This window comes from Canis lupus, chromosome 34, assembly GCF_048164855.1.
Source record: "Canis lupus baileyi chromosome 34, mCanLup2.hap1, whole genome shotgun sequence".
NCBI classification, from domain to species: Eukaryota; Metazoa; Chordata; class Mammalia; order Carnivora; family Canidae; genus Canis; species Canis lupus.
This window is the reverse complement of record NC_132871.1, coordinates 27,359,954-27,378,176: the sequence shown is the minus strand read 5'-3', so window position 1 is coordinate 27,378,176 and position 18,223 is coordinate 27,359,954. Positions and strand designations below refer to the sequence as shown.

General features: G+C 43.5%; 1 protein-coding gene and 1 long non-coding RNA gene across 8 annotated transcripts in view; one reads left to right on the top strand and one right to left on the bottom strand.

Moving 5' to 3' along the window:
- CYTIP (cytohesin 1 interacting protein) overlaps positions 1-14,743 on the bottom strand; it is a 72,720-nt gene extending 57,977 nt beyond the window's left edge. The window contains exons 1-2 of one of the 2 annotated variants that reach the window (XM_072811429.1): positions 14,499-14,743; positions 13,920-14,010 (exon numbers count right to left, since the gene is read on the bottom strand). In XM_072811429.1, coding sequence (XP_072667530.1) covers positions 13,920-13,922 — 3 coding nt within the window. In that variant the 5' untranslated portion in view covers positions 13,923-14,010; positions 14,499-14,743. Of the gene's footprint in view, positions 1-13,919; positions 14,076-14,498 lie in introns of those variants that run through there. The other variant, XM_072811428.1, reaches the window with a different exon arrangement.
- LOC140624506 (uncharacterized) overlaps positions 8,175-18,223 on the top strand; it is a 60,916-nt gene continuing 50,867 nt past the window's right edge. For 4 of the 6 annotated variants that reach the window (XR_012023972.1, XR_012023971.1, XR_012023973.1 and 1 more), the window contains exons 1-2: positions 8,175-8,317; positions 9,403-9,512. This is a non-coding gene — a long non-coding RNA (uncharacterized lncRNA). Of the gene's footprint in view, positions 8,318-9,402; positions 9,517-18,223 lie in introns of all 6 variants that reach the window. The other 2 variants (XR_012023974.1, XR_012023970.1) reach the window with 1 other exon arrangement.

Here is an 18,223-nt window from a genome sequence, read left to right as displayed (position 1 = left end):
CCCATTGTGCTTCCCCTTCAGGGTTTTCACTGGGTGTAACCAGTTGCCTGCGTCTTACAGGTGACTGCTGTCCGCGGGAGGCCGAGGCTAGTGCTCACAGAACCTTCGCATCTAACGTCCACTTTTCCCCTATATTTTGAGAAGCTGGGCATTGCGTGGGTTATGTCAGAGGAACACTGATCTTTCCATTTGTCCTCATGGATGGTTTCCCCACTCGGGTTACGTAGGATGGGGTAGGCCACCCAGAAGGTAGAGAAGGATAAGTTAACTTCTCCCTCAAGGTGTCCTGTGTTCTAAAGCATTTGCGAAGACGTGATCTAGTTCTAGAGGTCGGAAGGATTGGAATATTCTATAAGAGATGGAGAAGGCAAAGATGCCCATGAGATGACATGATGCGAGAGTATCAGCCTAGTATGTCAGAGTTGACAGTGCGTTACCCTGAGGGCAGTACGTTTCAGGGCAGTGGCATCACCGCGGTGCTTGCAAAGCCAAATGAGTAACGAGCAGTTCCTCTCTGACTCAGAAACTTCTGTTGTTTCCTGTTTGATTTAACTTCCCCAAGTATCTTAGAAACAGATGAACTATTCTTTCGGCTTCTTAAAGGTGACCCGGCTTGATGTCTTTTCTTATGAATCAAGCGTTTCTCCTCCTCCAAATTTCTGGCATTTCAGGAACAGTTTCAAAGCTCCATTCTCCTTTCCCTGACTTAGAGATGATACCAGCCTCCCAAGTGCAAGAGAACTCTCTATGCTCACAATGAATTAAGCAACAGCAAAAAAATAGTAAAAGAAAAGAGAAATCATGCTAAATGTGGTCAAGAGCCAACTTGTTCAATTTGACTAAAATGTAGCCACGTCAAATCCCTTTTGGTATCAACAGGGATAAAATTAAATAAACCAAGAGAATGACTGTGTAACAAACAAATGCTGCTGGTTCCATCGCTGCGTAGTGAACATGAACAAATGTCCGTGTGAATTGTAATGAGTACAAAGAGTACATTGTGCAAACGCATACTCGGGGTTCTCCCTGACACGTGGGGTGGACTGGGATGGGGACCCGAAGGCTCCCTAGTTCGCTCTACATGGAGTTCTCGAAGGGGAGAAGCATTATCTACAAAGGTTCGGTGGCAATTAGTCCCCCTTAGCTGGGACTTCTGAAAGCTGGTTCAAACCACCAGCAAAAAGCATCATCATCATCATTAGCACAAGGGGCACATCAACAAGAAGGCTGGCAGTCCAAGACGGGTGAGCTCTGAGGCTCTCGTGTACAACGTGGGACTGCGGTTGCTAACACTATATTATATAACTGAAATTCGTAAGGAGAGTAGAACTTACATGTTTTCCCCACACCAGAGAAAGGGCTAAATAGGTGAGGTGATGGATGTGATAATGAGCTAAAGGGGGGGGGGGTGGATTTCATGGTGTTTACATGCATCAAATCATCATTCTGTACACTTTACATTTCTTACCATTTTGTCCATTTTGCCTCCATAAAGTTGGAGGGAGGAGAAAGACGTCTACTGGGGTTGACATTACTTCAAAACAACAAGAGACAGAGCCCCACTAACTCATGACCTGAGGCTGATGCACCTTCTATTCTTAGCTGCGCAGGCCATACCTCTTTCTCCGCCACTAAAAGTGCCTCTTAATGATCTGATTAGAACCAATTTGACACCTGCTCTATCTTCATGCCCTCTAGGTGAGGAATTTCGACACTTTCTAATCCATCTGTCGAGGTGCACACAAGCACACAGCCCCTCACCTAGCATAGATAGAAAATTTTAATTAATTTATGTGTTCTTTCTTATTTTTATGTATTCTTACAATAAGTAAAAAATTTTTTCATAATAAAGTGGTTTATTTAAAAAAATAGTAAAACTTTTAGGGCATGTCAAAGAGTCCGTATATTCGCAAGGAAGTGCTGATGGTCACGATGGTGATCTCATAATCCGGGCACCTGTTTCCCTAACCCCCAAGAAGGGTGGTTTCAACTACAGTACCTCAGATTAATTTTTTTGCCAAGAAATAACATCGCTAAGCCCGTGACAACCAACACTCAGCAGACAGCACAAACAAAAACAAAAAGAAAACAAACCAGAAAACTAATGCCCAGTGACATTCCTGCCCCAGGATGGAGTATCCAGGGCTCCTCACTGATTCCTGACTCGAATCTCCTGGACTGTATTTCTCCTTTAGTGAGACCCACTCGCCCCCAGGAAGACCCTTTGTTTGCCTTGTCCTATGAATTGCATGTTTACATCTCTACCATCACCAAATTTATATATTGAAACCCTAATACCAGTGTGGTGGTATTTGATGAGGAGGACTTTGGAAGGTAAATACATCATAAGGGTGAAGCCCTAATGATGGGACTAGTGTCTTTATAAGAAAAGCCATGTGAGCTTGCCCCTGTCTCTGATCTTTTCATCATATGACACACAGCAAGAAGGAAGCAGGCTGTCAGCAGAACCCAACCATGCTGGCACCGTGATCTTAGACTTCCCAGTCACATGAACTGGGAAAACTGGGAGAAATAAATGTTTGTTCTTTAAGTCACCCAGTCCGTGCTATTTTTTATAGCAGCCCAAGACTAAGATTCCTTAAAACCTGTGATAACTGTCAAAACCCAGGCTTTTGCTGCCAGTGTGTCACAGACCGGGAACGCTCCTGGGACACATGGGCCTCCTGAATCACAGGGACTGTAAACAGAGCTCAACAGCAATTTGCTGTTCCATATTGTATATTAACTTCTAATGTGCTCCATAATAAATTGAGGATAATATTCAATGGATGAAAGTTTTTGAACTCTCTGTGCCTTGATATCCTCGCCTGCAAAATGAAGATAATATATTTATTCTGCAGGATTGTTCTGCAGATATGAAAAAATGCTTTGGACAGTGCCTGGAATATAGTCACTCAACAATAACAACAACAGAAACAACAAGAAGCTTTAGTAGTGGTGGTAGGAGGAGGAGGGGTAGAAATGGTGGTAGTAGTAGCATCAGCAGTACAGGTAGTGGTAGTAGTAATAGAAATAGTGGTGGTGGTAGTTGTGGTAGGAGAGGTGGAAGTAGGAGAAGTAGTAGGGGTGTAAACAGCAGTAGAAGTAGTAGTTGTTGATGTAAAAGTCATAGTAGTAGTGTAAGTAGTAGTACAAGTAGTAGTTTAATAGTAGTAGCAGCAGCAGGAGGTATAGTACAAATAGCAGCCATAGTGAAATCGTGGGGTGTGCAAGTAATAAAAGTGGTGGTGGTGGTGGAAGTAGTAATAACACGAATGAGGATATTTGGGAGGAGCCAGATAGAGACGTTGGACATTACAGGCAGATCAAGTTGGAGAGCGATTGTGGCCAGCAGCTGGACACTAAGGTTCAAAGAATCTGAGGCAAACAAAGAGGAATTTACAGAAGGCATCCCAGGGAACCCTCAGCGGCATGTCAGCCTTGCCCACGTGGACCCTCTCGAATGGGGTTATTCACGAGGTGGGTCCATTCTCAGAGGTCACTCTGGGCCTCCAGCGAACTGCCAGGAAAGTTAGATCTGCAGCCAGACACCAGAAGAAACCCTGGGATCCAGCAAGACACATTCAGGATGTTTGTTCATGACAAAGAAATCACCATTTATATATATATATATTTTTTGTTTAACATGTATTAACACTGAGAAAATGCCCCCCAATTTTAACAAATGGAAACACCACCAAAACCAGAGAATAATGACTGCTGTTTCCCCAGAGCCTGGCCAAGTTTGGTCTGGTTGATTTACTGCCCTCTCACCCTGGGGCTTCTGGAAGTCTTGTATGTGCCTGTGTCACAGGCATCATGCCGGTGCATCCCATGGAGGAGGGACCTGAAAGCATCAGACGCACATAGTTTTTGCCTCTCTTCTTCAGCTTCTATGCGGTTTCTCCAAGAACTTTCCCTGACCAATCCTCTCCAAAGCCATTCTGGGTGCCCCTCTTTTGTACTCGTGTTCCTATAACATGGGGGATTTTTCTTTCCACAGCATATTATTATTTTTTTTTTACATTTTTTATTTATTTGTGATAGTCACAGAGAGAGAGAGAGAGGCAGAGACACAGGCAGAGGGAGAAGCAGGCTCCATGCACTGGGAGCCCGACGTGGGATTCGATCCCGGGTCTCCAGGATCGCGCCCTGGGCCAAAGGCAGGCGCCAAACCGCTGCGCCATCCAGGGATCCCTCCACAGCATATTATTAATTGGCTCTTTCCTTCCTGTATTTTCCAATAGGTTGTAAGCTCCCTCCGGGCAGGGTCTCAACTCTTTCTCACTTGTGTCTCTAGCACCTGTTGGAATGCCTGGCAATTGGTGCTCTTTCTACTTGCTGAACAAATTACTGAATGCTACAGGTAGATGCAGTGGCAGGGTTACATGAAAGGCTAACAGCACCAGGATTTCTAACAGGAAACAAAGGGGGCTTATGGAACATGGGGTGCAATCCCAGCCTAAAACTGGCTCCACGCTTCTGGAGAGATTTGGTGGCTCCACAGGCATTTGAACCTACCTATAGACATTCTGATTTTAAATTAGCATTTTACAGTTCTGTTTGTGACTTCTGTATTTCTAAAACAGCAGCAAAAACCATAGCTGTACTACTAGTAGGTATGACTCACTAAAAGACGAACTGGCCCAAGTGACAAGATGTTCCTATAAATAGGCACAACGCCACTTGGTTTGAAAATTTGGCACTTGGCGGACAGTGTTTGGTGATGGCCAAAAGAAATGGAGATGGGAGAGGAAAGAAGGTGAGCGTGGAAGAGTGTGAATCCATACACATCATCTCCTCGGCGCCACAGGGCAGAGCAGTGAAACAACGCACACGCCATGGTGATTGGTGACGCCACCTTTTGAGAGCCAACAGCCCGAATCTCATATCCTGGGCTGAGGGAGAACCCCACAGGATCTTACTAAGGGAGGGGAAAGAAAATGTTCTCCACATAAAACACTTCATGGGATCCCTAGATGGCTCAGTCAGTTACACACCTGCCTTTGGCTTGGGTCATGATCCCAGGCTCCCTGCTCATCGAGGAGCCTGCTTCTCTGTCTTCCCTTCCTCCGGTTAGTGCTCTCATTCTCTTTCTTTCAAGTAAATAAATAAAATCTTTATTTTATTTTATTTTTTTTAAATAAAATCTTTAAAAAAAATAAACAATTCAGTGATGACTCAATGGAAAATACCAGCTTTAAATACACCTTATTTCTCTTCAAGTTTATTAGAGGTAATTACATTCATGTCTGAACCAAATACATTGATACCTCCTAAAAAGGAATGAAGAAATGACATTCCTTTCTACCATGTCTGGATAAATGGCCGCTCACTGTGGACCTACGGCTGAGGTGGTGGTAGGCAGGCTGGCGCAAGGGAACACAGGAAGAGATCCGGGGTTGTGAGGAGACAGGCACTGAGAGCGTAAACTTGAGTGTGCACCAGGATCCAGCATGCTGAAAACAAGCAGGTTAGGGTCCAATTCTGGAAGGGTTTGATTAGAACCAAGAGGTCAAGATGAGAACTAAAAATGCACGGTAATCAATCCTCCTGGCCACGGAGCAGAGCTTATAAGACATAAATACATCCAACTTCCTGGGGTAGACAAGCGTTTGAAGAAAACAATTAGAACTTCAAATTTCTCTAAGACATTTTAGAAAGTCCTGTTGAAGTGAGGGTGGGGAAAGTTGGAAAATTCTGTGTATATTTATAGAAAACTGAAAGCAACAGCTAGTAGACCAATTACCTCTACTCTTGTTGCTGCCCCCCCGCCCCCCCGCCAAGTTATAACAGCATGAACTGGAAAGTCCATGGGCTTAAATAAGAAGAAATGCTGCACACTGAATTTCAAGACTCATTCCTTTGAAAACATCTTAGCCAGACAGTTGAGAGGTAGCACTGAAAATCTATGTGACATCTGTACAAACAAGAGCTTGGGCAGAGAACTGGTTTGCTTTAGACAAACACTGGCTTCTATCAACAAACCCCAGGGGATGGATTGGCAGGTCTTGCCAAAGGTAGAGAGAGAAGCAACTATCCTTGCAGTTTTGCTATTGACTCCATTGCTTTGAAGGAGCTGGCCAAGAGCGTGAACAGTCTCAATATTTTTATTCACTCTAGACTTTCTTCTGGCTCTGCCATCATCTCTGATTTGAGATATTTGTGTGCCTCTCACCATTTTCAATGATCTGTCTGCCCTTTACCCTTGGTCTGTGTATTGCCCCTATACTTATTTTTTTATTGAAAATACATTTCCTCCCATTATTGGCTCTGTTTTAGGCAGCTTGTAAGAGATAGAAGTCCCTACCACTAGTTATAGCCATGGTGAGCATTTGTCATAATCCTTCAAGTCCTCTTTTACTGTTATTATTTTTAACTACATAAATAATTATGTATCATCCTTTGTTACACTTAAAAAAGCACTATCTAATAACCATGTTCACTTCTCACTAAGAACTACTCATGACAGGATTTTAATTGTGGTAGGATAGTCCACCCTACAGCTATGCCATATTTTCCAGTTATTACCAGCTAATCCAATATATAATATTAAGTAGTTTCTAACATATCACTATTAGAAATGATGATACGATGAAAACTTGAACATAAATATTTGTCCACATAGCCATTTTCTTAGGATGAATCCACATATAAAAACACTAATTTGAAAAATATGGCTATTTTCAAACTTTCAATGGCTATTGGAAAATTATCTTTAGAAAGGCTATACATGAAACCATCCATCCATCCTGCAGTGCTCCTGACAAACTTGATTATTACCAGTTAAAACTTGCCTGGTTTTTCTTGTAAAATGTCACCTGGTTTTTTATGTAATTTGAATTTTTGAAAATTTGCGAGTATTTTTCATATTTTGTTAGCCACTTCCATTCTTCCTTTGTGGTTTTCTCACAAGTGTGTATGAAAAAATTATAATTTCTTAAATATGTTCATTGTTTATTTTTTCTGTCTTATGATATACTAAAACTTTTATTTTTTTCCATCAGTATTTTCCTCTGTGATTTTTTAAATTACTTTTACGTTTAGAAAATCCTTTTTCATCCAGAGATCAGATACATACCTATCTATATTTCTTCCAAGTTATTTTGGTTCGCATATTTAGATTTAACGCCTTAATTTATTTGGAATAAAATGGGTAATTATTTTTATGGAGGAGGGTATGATAAACTGAATTTTAAAAATCTAAATAACTACTTTCCCCAAATAGAGTTGTAAAATTACCCACCTTCTGTTTCACTGATTTATGGTGCTTCATTTTTCCTATTAAGCTTTTCTATATTCTATTTCCAGTCTATTTATTTTTATTACATTAAGAGCTCTGATTTTCAGTGAATGTTATGTTGTTCTTACTATTTTCTTTTTTGTAACTCAGTAGAGTGATAAAGATCCTGCACTGGAGCCAGATGCTTATTCTCAGATTTCAACTCTACCCCTAACGAACTATCTTACAGTGGGCTGGTTATGGCCTCTCTCTGATTCAATTTCCTTCTCTGTAAAATGGGCACACCAATATTATTTCCCTCATGAGGTTCTGAAGACTAAATTCATTTATAAAATAATGAGCTTAGAATAGTGTTCAGCACATAGAGAGTGCCCGTTCTGTGTTAACGGAGGAAGCCCCTGTAATGCTCATCCTTCAAAATTTTCATAGCTACTTTGTCTGTTTTTCTTTTGAGCAATATAAATTCTCAAAAGGAAATAGATTTATTTTTTTCTGATGATATAACAATGCATCTTCATCTTAAGGACAATTTTTAGATAATGCATAAATGTACTTTGAAATCACCTGTAACCCCATCACCTAGAGATACATGCAGGAAATCTCCAAATAGTCACTCTTCGTTAGTTGTGTAAAACATTTTAATTTGACAGAAGGTGTCGGAGAGACCAAGACCCAGAATGGATGTTTACAGCTAAATGTGAAATAATACTACAGTGGTCAAGTGCCAGTGTTGTCCAAGTGACTAAATGTCTCAGGGCTACACCACGCCTGACTTGACAGCTTCAGTTTTGTCTTTCTCTGCTTCTCACGCTGATTAAAGACCAACTGAAGTTGTGAACAGAGAAAAGAGTGTTCTAAGAAAACAGAATCCCAGATGCTTTTTTTAAGGTAATAATGACTCACTGTGGAGTTACATCATTCAGAACCGTAACTGATGCAGGGTTCTCTGCAGCCCTGAGGTGGCTGCACCATCTAGGAGAAGGCTTCCAGGAAGAGGTCTCTGTACCCCTCCACCTGTGCTGTTGCCCAGTCATCTCAGGATCAGTATCTCCCAGCATGAACTACAGACAGGAGGTAGAAAACTAAACTGCACCTATCGTTTGTTAGGCATTCTCCGTCCAAGAGATGGACAAACATATAACAGATTACTTGGTCCCATATGGATGTGAAGAAATCTGTTATCCATTTGGAAAGCAGATGGCTCTGTTTTGGCTACCTGTGACTCTTTATAAGAATAGTTCTACTATAAATGTTTAATAGACCTTATTTTTTAGAGTAGTTTTAGGTTCACAGCAAAACGGAACAGAAGGTATAGAGTCCTCATGTACCCCTAACTCCTACACGTGCACAGTCTCTCCCGCTATCAACATCCCACACCAGGGGATTTGTTACAATTTTTAAAAGATTGTATTTATTTATTCTTGAGAGACATGGAGAGAGAGGCAGAGACACAGGCCGAGGGAGAACCAGGCTCCCTGCAGGGAGCCCGATGTGGGACTCGATCCCAGGACCCCAGGATCACACCCTGAGCCAAAGGCAGATGCTCAACCACTCAGCCACCCAGCGTCCTGGGACTTGTTACAATTATTAAACCTGCACAGACACATGATTATCACTGAAAGTCCATGGTTTACATTCGGATTCACTCTTGGTGTCGTACAGTCTAGAAGTTTGAAAAAATAAGATATATATGCACCATTGTAATATGTACAGATTAGTTCCATTGCCCTAAATATCCTCTATCTATCTATTCATCCCTCCCTCCTCCTGAACCACCGATCTTTTAACAGTCCCCATAGTTTGCCTTTTAAAAATTTGACATAGTTGGAATCATACAATAGGTAGTCTTCTCAGGTTGGCTGCTTTCACTCAGTAATACGTATTTATAGTTCCTCCATTTCTTTTCATAATTTGATAGCTTATTTTTAGTACCGAATAATATTCTATTGTGTGGACGTGCCACAGTCTCTTCACTCACGAAAGGACATCTTAGTTGTATTCAAGCTTTGGAAATTAGGAATAAAGCTGTTATAAACATCTTTTTGCAGGTTTTTATATGGACATATAACTCATTTAGGTAAATATCCAGGAGTGCAATCATTGTATTTCAGGGTAAGGACATTTTTAATTTTGTAAAAAACTGCCAAACTGTCTTCCAGAGTGGCTGCAGTGTTTTATATTCCCACTACAGTGAATGAGAGTTCCTGTTGCTCCATACCCTGGCCAGCATTTGGTGTTGTCAATATTTTGGATTTCAGTGTTCCAATGGGTACGTAGTGGTATTTCATTGTCGTTTTAATTTGCAATTCCCTAGTGACATATGATATTGGGCAGCATACAAATGCTTATCTGCCATCTGTGTATCTTCTTTGATGAGGAATCTGTTCAAATCTTTTGCACATTTATTTCCTCGGTTTGTTCATTTCCTTATTGTTGAGTTTTAAGTGTTCTCTGTACCTTTTGGATAACAATCTTTCAGTAGATATGTCTTTTGCAACTATTTTCTACCAGTCTGCGGCTTGCCTTTTTATGCTCTTGACAGTGTCTTTTGCAAATAAGGAGTTTTTCATTTTATATCAATTAAATTTTGCCCCCAGAAGGGCACAAATGTAACAGAGCTGCTAAGTGCAAGTTTCTCTGCCACCCCGCAATGAGCCAGGAGGGCCCTGATCTCCTCCTGCAGCCTCCACCTTCTCCCAGGCACCCTGATAGGATGGCAAGTGCTCTCACCCGCCACCCCCCACTGCCCTCTCCTTCCCCAGGGCAGTCTAAGCAGACGACTGGAGAGGGAAAGGAGAAGCAGCAAGTCTTCAAAGCTGTGAGGCGGCCTTGACAAGGGTGGAAGAGGGTGACGCTGCAGGTTCTTCGGCCACTCCCCAGACATACCTGTCACCCCTGAGCCAGGGCAACCATTCTTAAAGCCCGGGAGGGGGCCGTGGCAAGTGGACACCAGCCAGCATGGCCTGGCTACCTTTGACATCTGCATAGGCAGTGGCCTTGTCCATTCACTTCCTGTATCTGTTTGAACGGAGGGAGCAAAGAGGAGAGAGGGCGCACAGCGATGGGGCAACTTGCAAGCTTTCCTCTTGGGCCAAGTGAACTCAGGGGAAGAAGCCAGTTCGTGTTACCTTGTGGGGTTCCCGGGGTAGTCATGGGCTGCTGACTTCGCAGACCCAGCAGCAGTAGGCTGGGTGGTAGTGCTGGGAACAGGGGCTGTTACATTTATAAAATCTTGCTGGAGCTGGATCTCCCATCAGTAATTTGGAAAGGCCCCCAATGGGCACTCCAAAAATGGTCATGTGGATGCCTACCATGCACAGGGCCTCAGTCTGCCTGGTCAACATTAACCAGAGAAAGAGTCAAAATCTTGAAGAGGAAGGATGAAAACTTCTCCATGACATGTGAGAAACTTGTCCTTTCTTCTCCTTCCTCCCTGCCCCAAATCTCCTCAAATTGTAGTAGTCTGGAAGAAGGAGAGACAGATGGTATCCCAGAGACCTACCACACCCCAACCTTCCTTCTAAGATCTTCTACTAACCGACGATGTCAAAGGAGATACTTTTAAGTTGCATTGAGATTGAATTTATATAACACAGAGTTGGTTGTGTTTTGCTTTCATTTTTTTTGTAGATCATGGTTTCTGCCCAATGAAAAGGGAAATTTGACAAAGCTTAAGTAACTGGAGAAGAAAGCATTGTCACCTTCATGTAATACGCACATGGGCATGTTCAGACTAGTCAGTAAACTCAGTGCTCAAAGTAAAAAAAAGAGAGAGAGAGAGAGAGAGAGAGATTGCTGTTAGGAAAAGTGCTCCCCTCACGTGGTCACAAGTGAAAAATGTAGCAGGAGGACAATACACACACTTTGCACTGTATTTTTGAATAATAGAAGAGTCTGGATCAGGGTGCAAACTACACAGGCTTACTATGGACGCACCTAATAGAGCAGATTTACGGTGTCCTACAGGATAGAAACATGGAGTGAAGAGTTAGAAAGACCTGGCCTTGGATCCCAACTCTGCTCTTGGTTCCTCTGTGACTTCCCATAGAAGTCATCATAGAATCCTCGTCAAAACGGCCACAGAAAACCCAAACAAACCAAACCGAAATGGCCACAGTGATGCCTCCTAACAGAGCCAGAATAAAGATTAAAGAGGAACGAGAACAAGCATAACACCTAGGAGATCATAAGTGCTCAAAAATGGTGGCTACTGTTCACATTTCTTTCTTCGTCATTTATTTATCATCACCATGCACTATCATACTTATTTAATGAGAAGATATCCGGAACATGCAGAGAAATAACAGCACCGGCTAAAATGTATTTAAGTTGAAATTTGTGTTTGTGGAAAAGCCCTGAAATATTTGTATTTCAGGGTAAACAAAATTCTTCAAAATAGCTAGCATTTACAATAACCTAGGTGCCCTCGTTTGGGGATTACTTCCCAGGTAAAAATATGACAACATCGGGATGTGTCCCGCCATCCGTGCCTTACCACCGTGTGTCAGGACGAGACGGGCATTTAGGGAGAAAAGTAAGGCCCAAAGAGGCTGAACGAGGTGCTCGGATCAGTCTGGTGGCATCTCACCCCCGTTGGGCCTTGTATCCCCCACCCATTCATTGGTTGGCTGTGTCAGTCGCGGCATACCTTGCAGGGCCTCTGAATTTTACCTGTGTTTGAGGACAGGCATCTCCCCAGGGGTCGGCCTGTTTCCTCTGCCCCTCACGCCTGGCCCCGGGGAGCACCTGGCAGCCGTCGGAGGGCGAGCCAGCGGGTTCAGTACCACCCGGCCCCGCGCTCAGTCACCAGGCAGGGGGTCATCTCCTTACAGCCTTATGATTGGTGCTCCCTGCTCCTTTCATTCTCTTCCTTCATTCCTCCTTCCGTGGACAGTGGGCGGCAGGTATGAACAAGCCACCGAATTGCATGCATTTCCCTTCGATCCCCTCTAGAGGCCCTTATAAAGGTTTTCCCAAGGAAAATCAATTTACTGCTGACTTGCATAGCACGGGGGGATCAATTTCAACTCCAATTAACTGTGCCATCTGGGCTCTGATTACCGCTCTTGGGAAACATTTGTAATGGTGAGAAAATGTGTCTCCCATCCTCATGTTTATGCATTTTCTGGTCTATGATCTATCTTCAGACCTCTTCCCTGGACCCCCAGGATCCAAGAGCCGGCCTCCTGGTCGGTCACACGTTGGCTCTGCGGGCCCCAAACCATCCTCCTGGCCACAGAGGGCTTATCACCGACATTTCCCTTCTCTCTCCACCACAGGAGGTAGTATTTCCTACTTGCGTTATTTGGTGCCACTCTCCTAAGTGCCTTGTGTGCATTATTTCTTTAAATCCCTAGAGGTAGACAATATGGTTGTCCTCTTTTAAAAAGGAGAAACCTGAATTTCAGAGAAGAAAAGCACTTTGTGCACAGCCACGGGGGATTCAAGCCCACACCCGTGTGACACAGGCAGTGCCTCTTCATCCCAACTGCCAGGAGTCTCAGAGCCAGGCTCCTGGTGGTCTCCGAACCAACGGTCCTCCAATGGGATTAACAACCCAGAGAAACCCCACATATTTTTCTCAAAAGTGGGGTCCTTCAATACCTGCAACTTTAACAAAATGAAGATTCCCAGGGATATATTCATTCCCCACCTCCCACCCCGGCTTCCTGAATCAGAATCATTACAGGTAAAACCCGGGATCCAGTACTCGAACACCTGTCATTCTTAAAAGTTTGAGATCCACTGTCCTGTTCCGTCTGACACCCACTGTCCTTTAACAAAGCTTTCCTGGAGACGATGCGCTGACCCCTGGTGGTCTAACCCAACAGTGTGCTGGCGGTGAGGACCATCTGAGGGGAACACCTGCTGAGCTGCTCACCTTTTGACTCATTTGATTGGGTTGCAGCGGCCTGTGTCTGAGCCCTGCCTACCTTACCCAGGTCCATCACACATAAAGGACCTGAGAGCAACCAGTTTGCTTTTTTTTCTTGGAGCAGCTATAAAAAGAGATAGCTTTTTGTTCAATAAATATTTGATTGTTTCTTCTTTGCAGATGATACAGAGCTAAAGACACACACACACACACACACACACACACTGAATTTCCATGAGCTGCTTTACACAGTCTTCATCACTAGGGCATCACGTTTGAGCTCCAGTGCTTGGTCAATTTAAACTCGGCTCCTTTCCAGCTCTTTCTTTTCTTTTCTCTTAATAAGAGCTTGCAACTTTCTAGTCCATTCTCTTTTTTCCCTTTTCCTTTCCGTAATATCACACTCTCGTATTTATTGGACCTTCCTGGCTCTTAACAACAATAGTCGGGGTGTCACAAGCTCATCATCTCCCTTTACAGAAGACATTCCACCACCAGATCCACTGACCCTATTACTAAAGAAACAGTAGAAGGATTCTAGTAACAAGAATAACAAGAACAAAAAAAGACCAACTTCTAAAAACAAGTAGAAGTCCAAAATATTTAGGAAAGAAACCCGAAAGAGCCAATCAGCTTACTCACTCAACGCATGAATGAGGAGTTCCCGGCAACCATTCCCTCAATATTTTATTTATCTTACTATGTAACACTTCGGTAAAACTTGTTCCCTTCCTCCCCTCCTGGCTGCAAGAAAATAACCCAAAATGAGAATCAACCCACACATTTCAAACTCCAACTTACCATAGAGCTCTGATTGGCAAATCTCAGCGATCCCTCCCGGCTTCCAGGCCCCGGCTCATGGGGTGCCCTGCCGTCCGGCCCCCTGCGACACCTCGGGACACCAGCATTCGGAAAAAGAAATGTGATCTCCCCCTAATTCATACGGCCCTCCCCCTCCTTCCTGAAGGGAGATCCCGCCTGTTTATTTTAGAACCTGGGCAAACTGCCTAGTATCAACCACCTCACAAAGAGACGGGGGAGAAACCAATAAAAACTCAATAACCCCCATGTGATTCTCAAGCTCCAAACAAATGGAAAATCAGGGTTCTTCATTTTATAATGAATCGAGCAGAGAAAGAAACCATTTCTTATCTGGAGTCACCCCCAAATAAATGTCCCACATGTGGCTTTTATGGGGACACTAAGCTCTCAGAGTTTGAAAGTGTGCACTGTAGTCTAGCTGTAAACGTGCCCGGCCCTGTGTGTCTTCAGGTAGATGAGCCCACTTTAATTGGAGACACGTTTCCTCCCACAATTTCCTTTTAAACAAAATGTAAGACTCTTGGTTGGCTTCATGCTCTCAGCAAAAGCCAGACTTACCTGAGCTTTTTCCTCGAAGCACAACAGACATCGTCTATGTGGTCTTTTCAATGGGAAACCGTGTTCATTTCTGTCCACGTAGCACCCACTTCCAGTCCCTAGGGACGACCTAGGGCCAGAACAAATTTGCTACATGTCCAGCAACAGGCATATGAACTTGTATCATGGAAAAAATGAATATATATCATGGAAAATTTTCCACACACGGAGGAACCCTCGTGAGCTGGTCTGGAAAACAAGTCACTTCAAAGTTGTGGAAAACAGGACCTGTTCCTGCCTTTAAGGCAAACTCTGCCCCGAGGGTCAATTCGGCTGTTCTGCGTCCAACCAGCCCTTCCTGCTTTACTTTGAGATGTTTGTTGAGTGTGAGCAGCTGAAAGCCAGTATATTATGACCTGCAAAACCCCACAAACCTCTCTCTCCGGAGTCTGTCCATAAGGGACAGCCATCCTTGATAAACCAAAACACAACCAAAACAACAACAAAAATAAAATAAATAAATAAATAAATAAATAATGAAAACAACAACAACAACAAAAATCTTGTTTCCCAAATCACACTTGGACTGCTTCATTATTGAGCTGGTATTGAAGGCAATCTTTATAGTCCTCAATACGTGGGAGGACGTGGAAGCCTGGATCCCTCGTGAGGCAGGCCCCTTTATTCGCCACTACCGAATATTTAAAAATTATGGAGAAAGCAGTCATAAGAGCTGAAACTTTTACCCGCGTGAAGGCCATCTGGCTCGTCTCAGGAGTCCTTGTAAGGCCACTACTTTCTCCAGCTGCTGGTCAAGGCGTTGCATTATGTGTGCAAACCCGTGGACACCAGGCAGCCACCTGCGCTGGCACATCCTGCCGGGCGCCTGAGTGACGCGCCCTGCTTCTCCTTCACAACCTGGTCCTCGGGGCCCAGCCGGGGAACCTAAGGGCGTCTTCATGGGGGCCCGGCACCCCTCTCCCCAGAGCCTCTTCGGAGGCCTGAAAGAAATCTTCCCAGGCCTTGCTGTGTCCCCCTCACCGTCCTGGGGTGCTGGAGGGGCTGGAGGGAGGCAGGAAGGGCCTGCAGCTGCCCCCCGTGCCATCGTGGCCTGGCCCTGAGCTGGGGGAGGGCCCCGCGCCAGCAGCTGGAGCCAGACAAGGAGGGGCAGCTCGTGAGCAAACACGCCACCGAGCCAACAAAAACACCATTCTTCCTCCCAAGAAGTTCAGAGTGCTTTGCAAACATTCACTCGTGGGCCCCGGGAGCCTCGGAGCAAGCACTAGTTCATGGGGCCCTTAGGAGGACCACGGCTAGCCAAGCACCGAGGAAAGGGCGACTGTCCATTGCTCCCTTGTTCCTCGGGTGTTTATTGAGCACCTGCTACGCGCCAGGTACCTGCCAGAGGAGAACAAGCAACCCGGGCAGGGTCGGGCCCCTACAGCACGAGGCACCAGGCTACCCTGCGTACACTTATGTACACGTTATTTCTGTCCAAATTATTTAATGGAACGTGCCCCCTTCTTCAGATGGCCTGCAGTGTGCTAAGTGCTGAGCAAACGCACAAAAGAAAAATTGTGTGAGTTACCTGTAAATCTCATTATGATGAGAGGAACTGGGAATATCAACTCAAAGTGCTTTCTCTTAAGATGCCATAAAGCCTCATTGTGAGCGATCCCGTCTCTTGCGATGTTTATGGGATCACTAGTCAGACAAGGAGAGTTAAGATCAGTAATATCACGCCAGTTTATATAAATAATCCGGCTTTTGAAAAATGATTAGTCAGATGGGCAAGCGTGTTCAGAGAAGCAGAGAGCCTTGATCCACAGGTCTTTTCCTGACCTCCTTTTTATTTTAATGTGAAAAAATGGCAGGTCTGATAGAGGAAATGACTCATGCCATGTGCAAAGTCTTTTCTTCAGGCACTGGATTCCAGATATTTTAGAGTATGTGGTTATCTATAGTAGATAGATATGGTCATCTAAGCCTATGGTTATCTGAGTAGGCACTACTACTTTTAAAAGATGCATGACTCTCTGATGCATTAAAAGGGATTTAAGCTGTTTTGTTTCAAAGATGCTAAGTAAGGATTCTAGTCTGTTCTAGGAATCACTAATTCAACTCACTTTCATTTGGCAACTTACACATATTTTAAAAGACTAGGGAATTATAATATCACTCTAAAACCCAACTTTCCTCCCTAGTAAACACTTCCCTGACTAACGAAGATTATAGATGTATGATATTGATCCGCCACTCAAGTGTGTTGGTTAATACACATACCCAGTGAGAGTCAAGCTCCATTTCTCAGCCCTTAAATAGGGTCTCCATTTGGCCCCAAACTACCTTTCTAGGCTCAAGATCACCCACACTCCAGTCATTCTAGCAACAGCACAGATTTCCATAAACTATACACACTTACCTGGTACACTGCCATGAAGGCTGCTCCCTTGCCTACTTCTTCAACACACGCACACACACACTTTGCCCACCTGGAAAATTTTTCATTCTTCAAGATTAGATGACTTTTTCTGGTTATTTCCTCCTCAATTCCCACATACTTATTCATATGTGTATCTAAGATTGTCTTATTCCTTTGTATCTTCGGCAACTAATATTAAATTTTTGTTGAAGTAACATTTTCTACAAAACATCAATAGAGCACTGATTGAGGCTGGCAAGGAGATCATTACACTTGGGTTTACTCTTCAGCTGGAAGCACAAATGGGAGGTTTTAAAACCCTTTATTAAGCAGAGCTGCTAACTAAGAGAACAAAATCAATTAAACAAATTTTCACTTAAAAAGTTTTTTTTTATTAAAGAGCTACTACATTAATGTGAAAAACATTGGCATTCAACTTTTCGCACTTTGGATGACCAATGACTTAAGACCTGGGACCATATTTTACCCCAATCCTAATCACAGCACTGAAGAACAAAAAGTCGGTATGCTTATAGAATTGCTATATGGACAAGAAATGGCTCACCCTCACCAGCAATGACAATGCTAGTGGAAACAACTGACTTCAGGTTTCAAATCAAACAGGGGAGAACAGGACAGAGAGGAATAGGGAAGAACCCAGAACAAAAGAGGAAAAGAGGGAAGAGAGGGATTGGATTCCTGTACAAGATTATCCTTAGAATTCATTTTGGCCATTTATCTATTTATGAAGGTGATAAATATAGATGTTCTTATGGCTTATCCAGAACATAGTGATACGCACTAGAAGGTAAATACTACACAGTAAAAAGTTGCTCTGTCTCCAGATCTTGTTACAAAAATTATTTTAAGGCCATCCTGCTTTCTTCCAATGTTTAGGAAGGCTTCTTTCATTCTCTAGATTTGAAATATTGGTATCTGTTTTCTAGTTTTACCCAAAATCAATTTCAGGAAGTCAATAAAAGCCAATAATCAAACAGTGTTGCCTGGTACTTTTGTGTGAACCTCGTGTGTGTGTGTGTGTGTGTGTGTGTGTGTACATGTACTCTTGCATGAACCTGTGCATAGTCCATATGTATAAAATGCCACAGTTTTAGTGGGCACAGTAAAGTCCTTTCACATACATGATTAGCTTGCTTGATCCTCACAAAAAAACTTTCATAGTGGGTTTGGCATCTGACACATGAAGAGACTCAGTCTCAGGGAGATTTAGTATCTTGCGAATTAAACCCAGGCAGGCTCACGGTACTCCTGAAGGCTTCTCCATCACCATCTAAATACATTAAAAATTATTAGAGATGTGGCT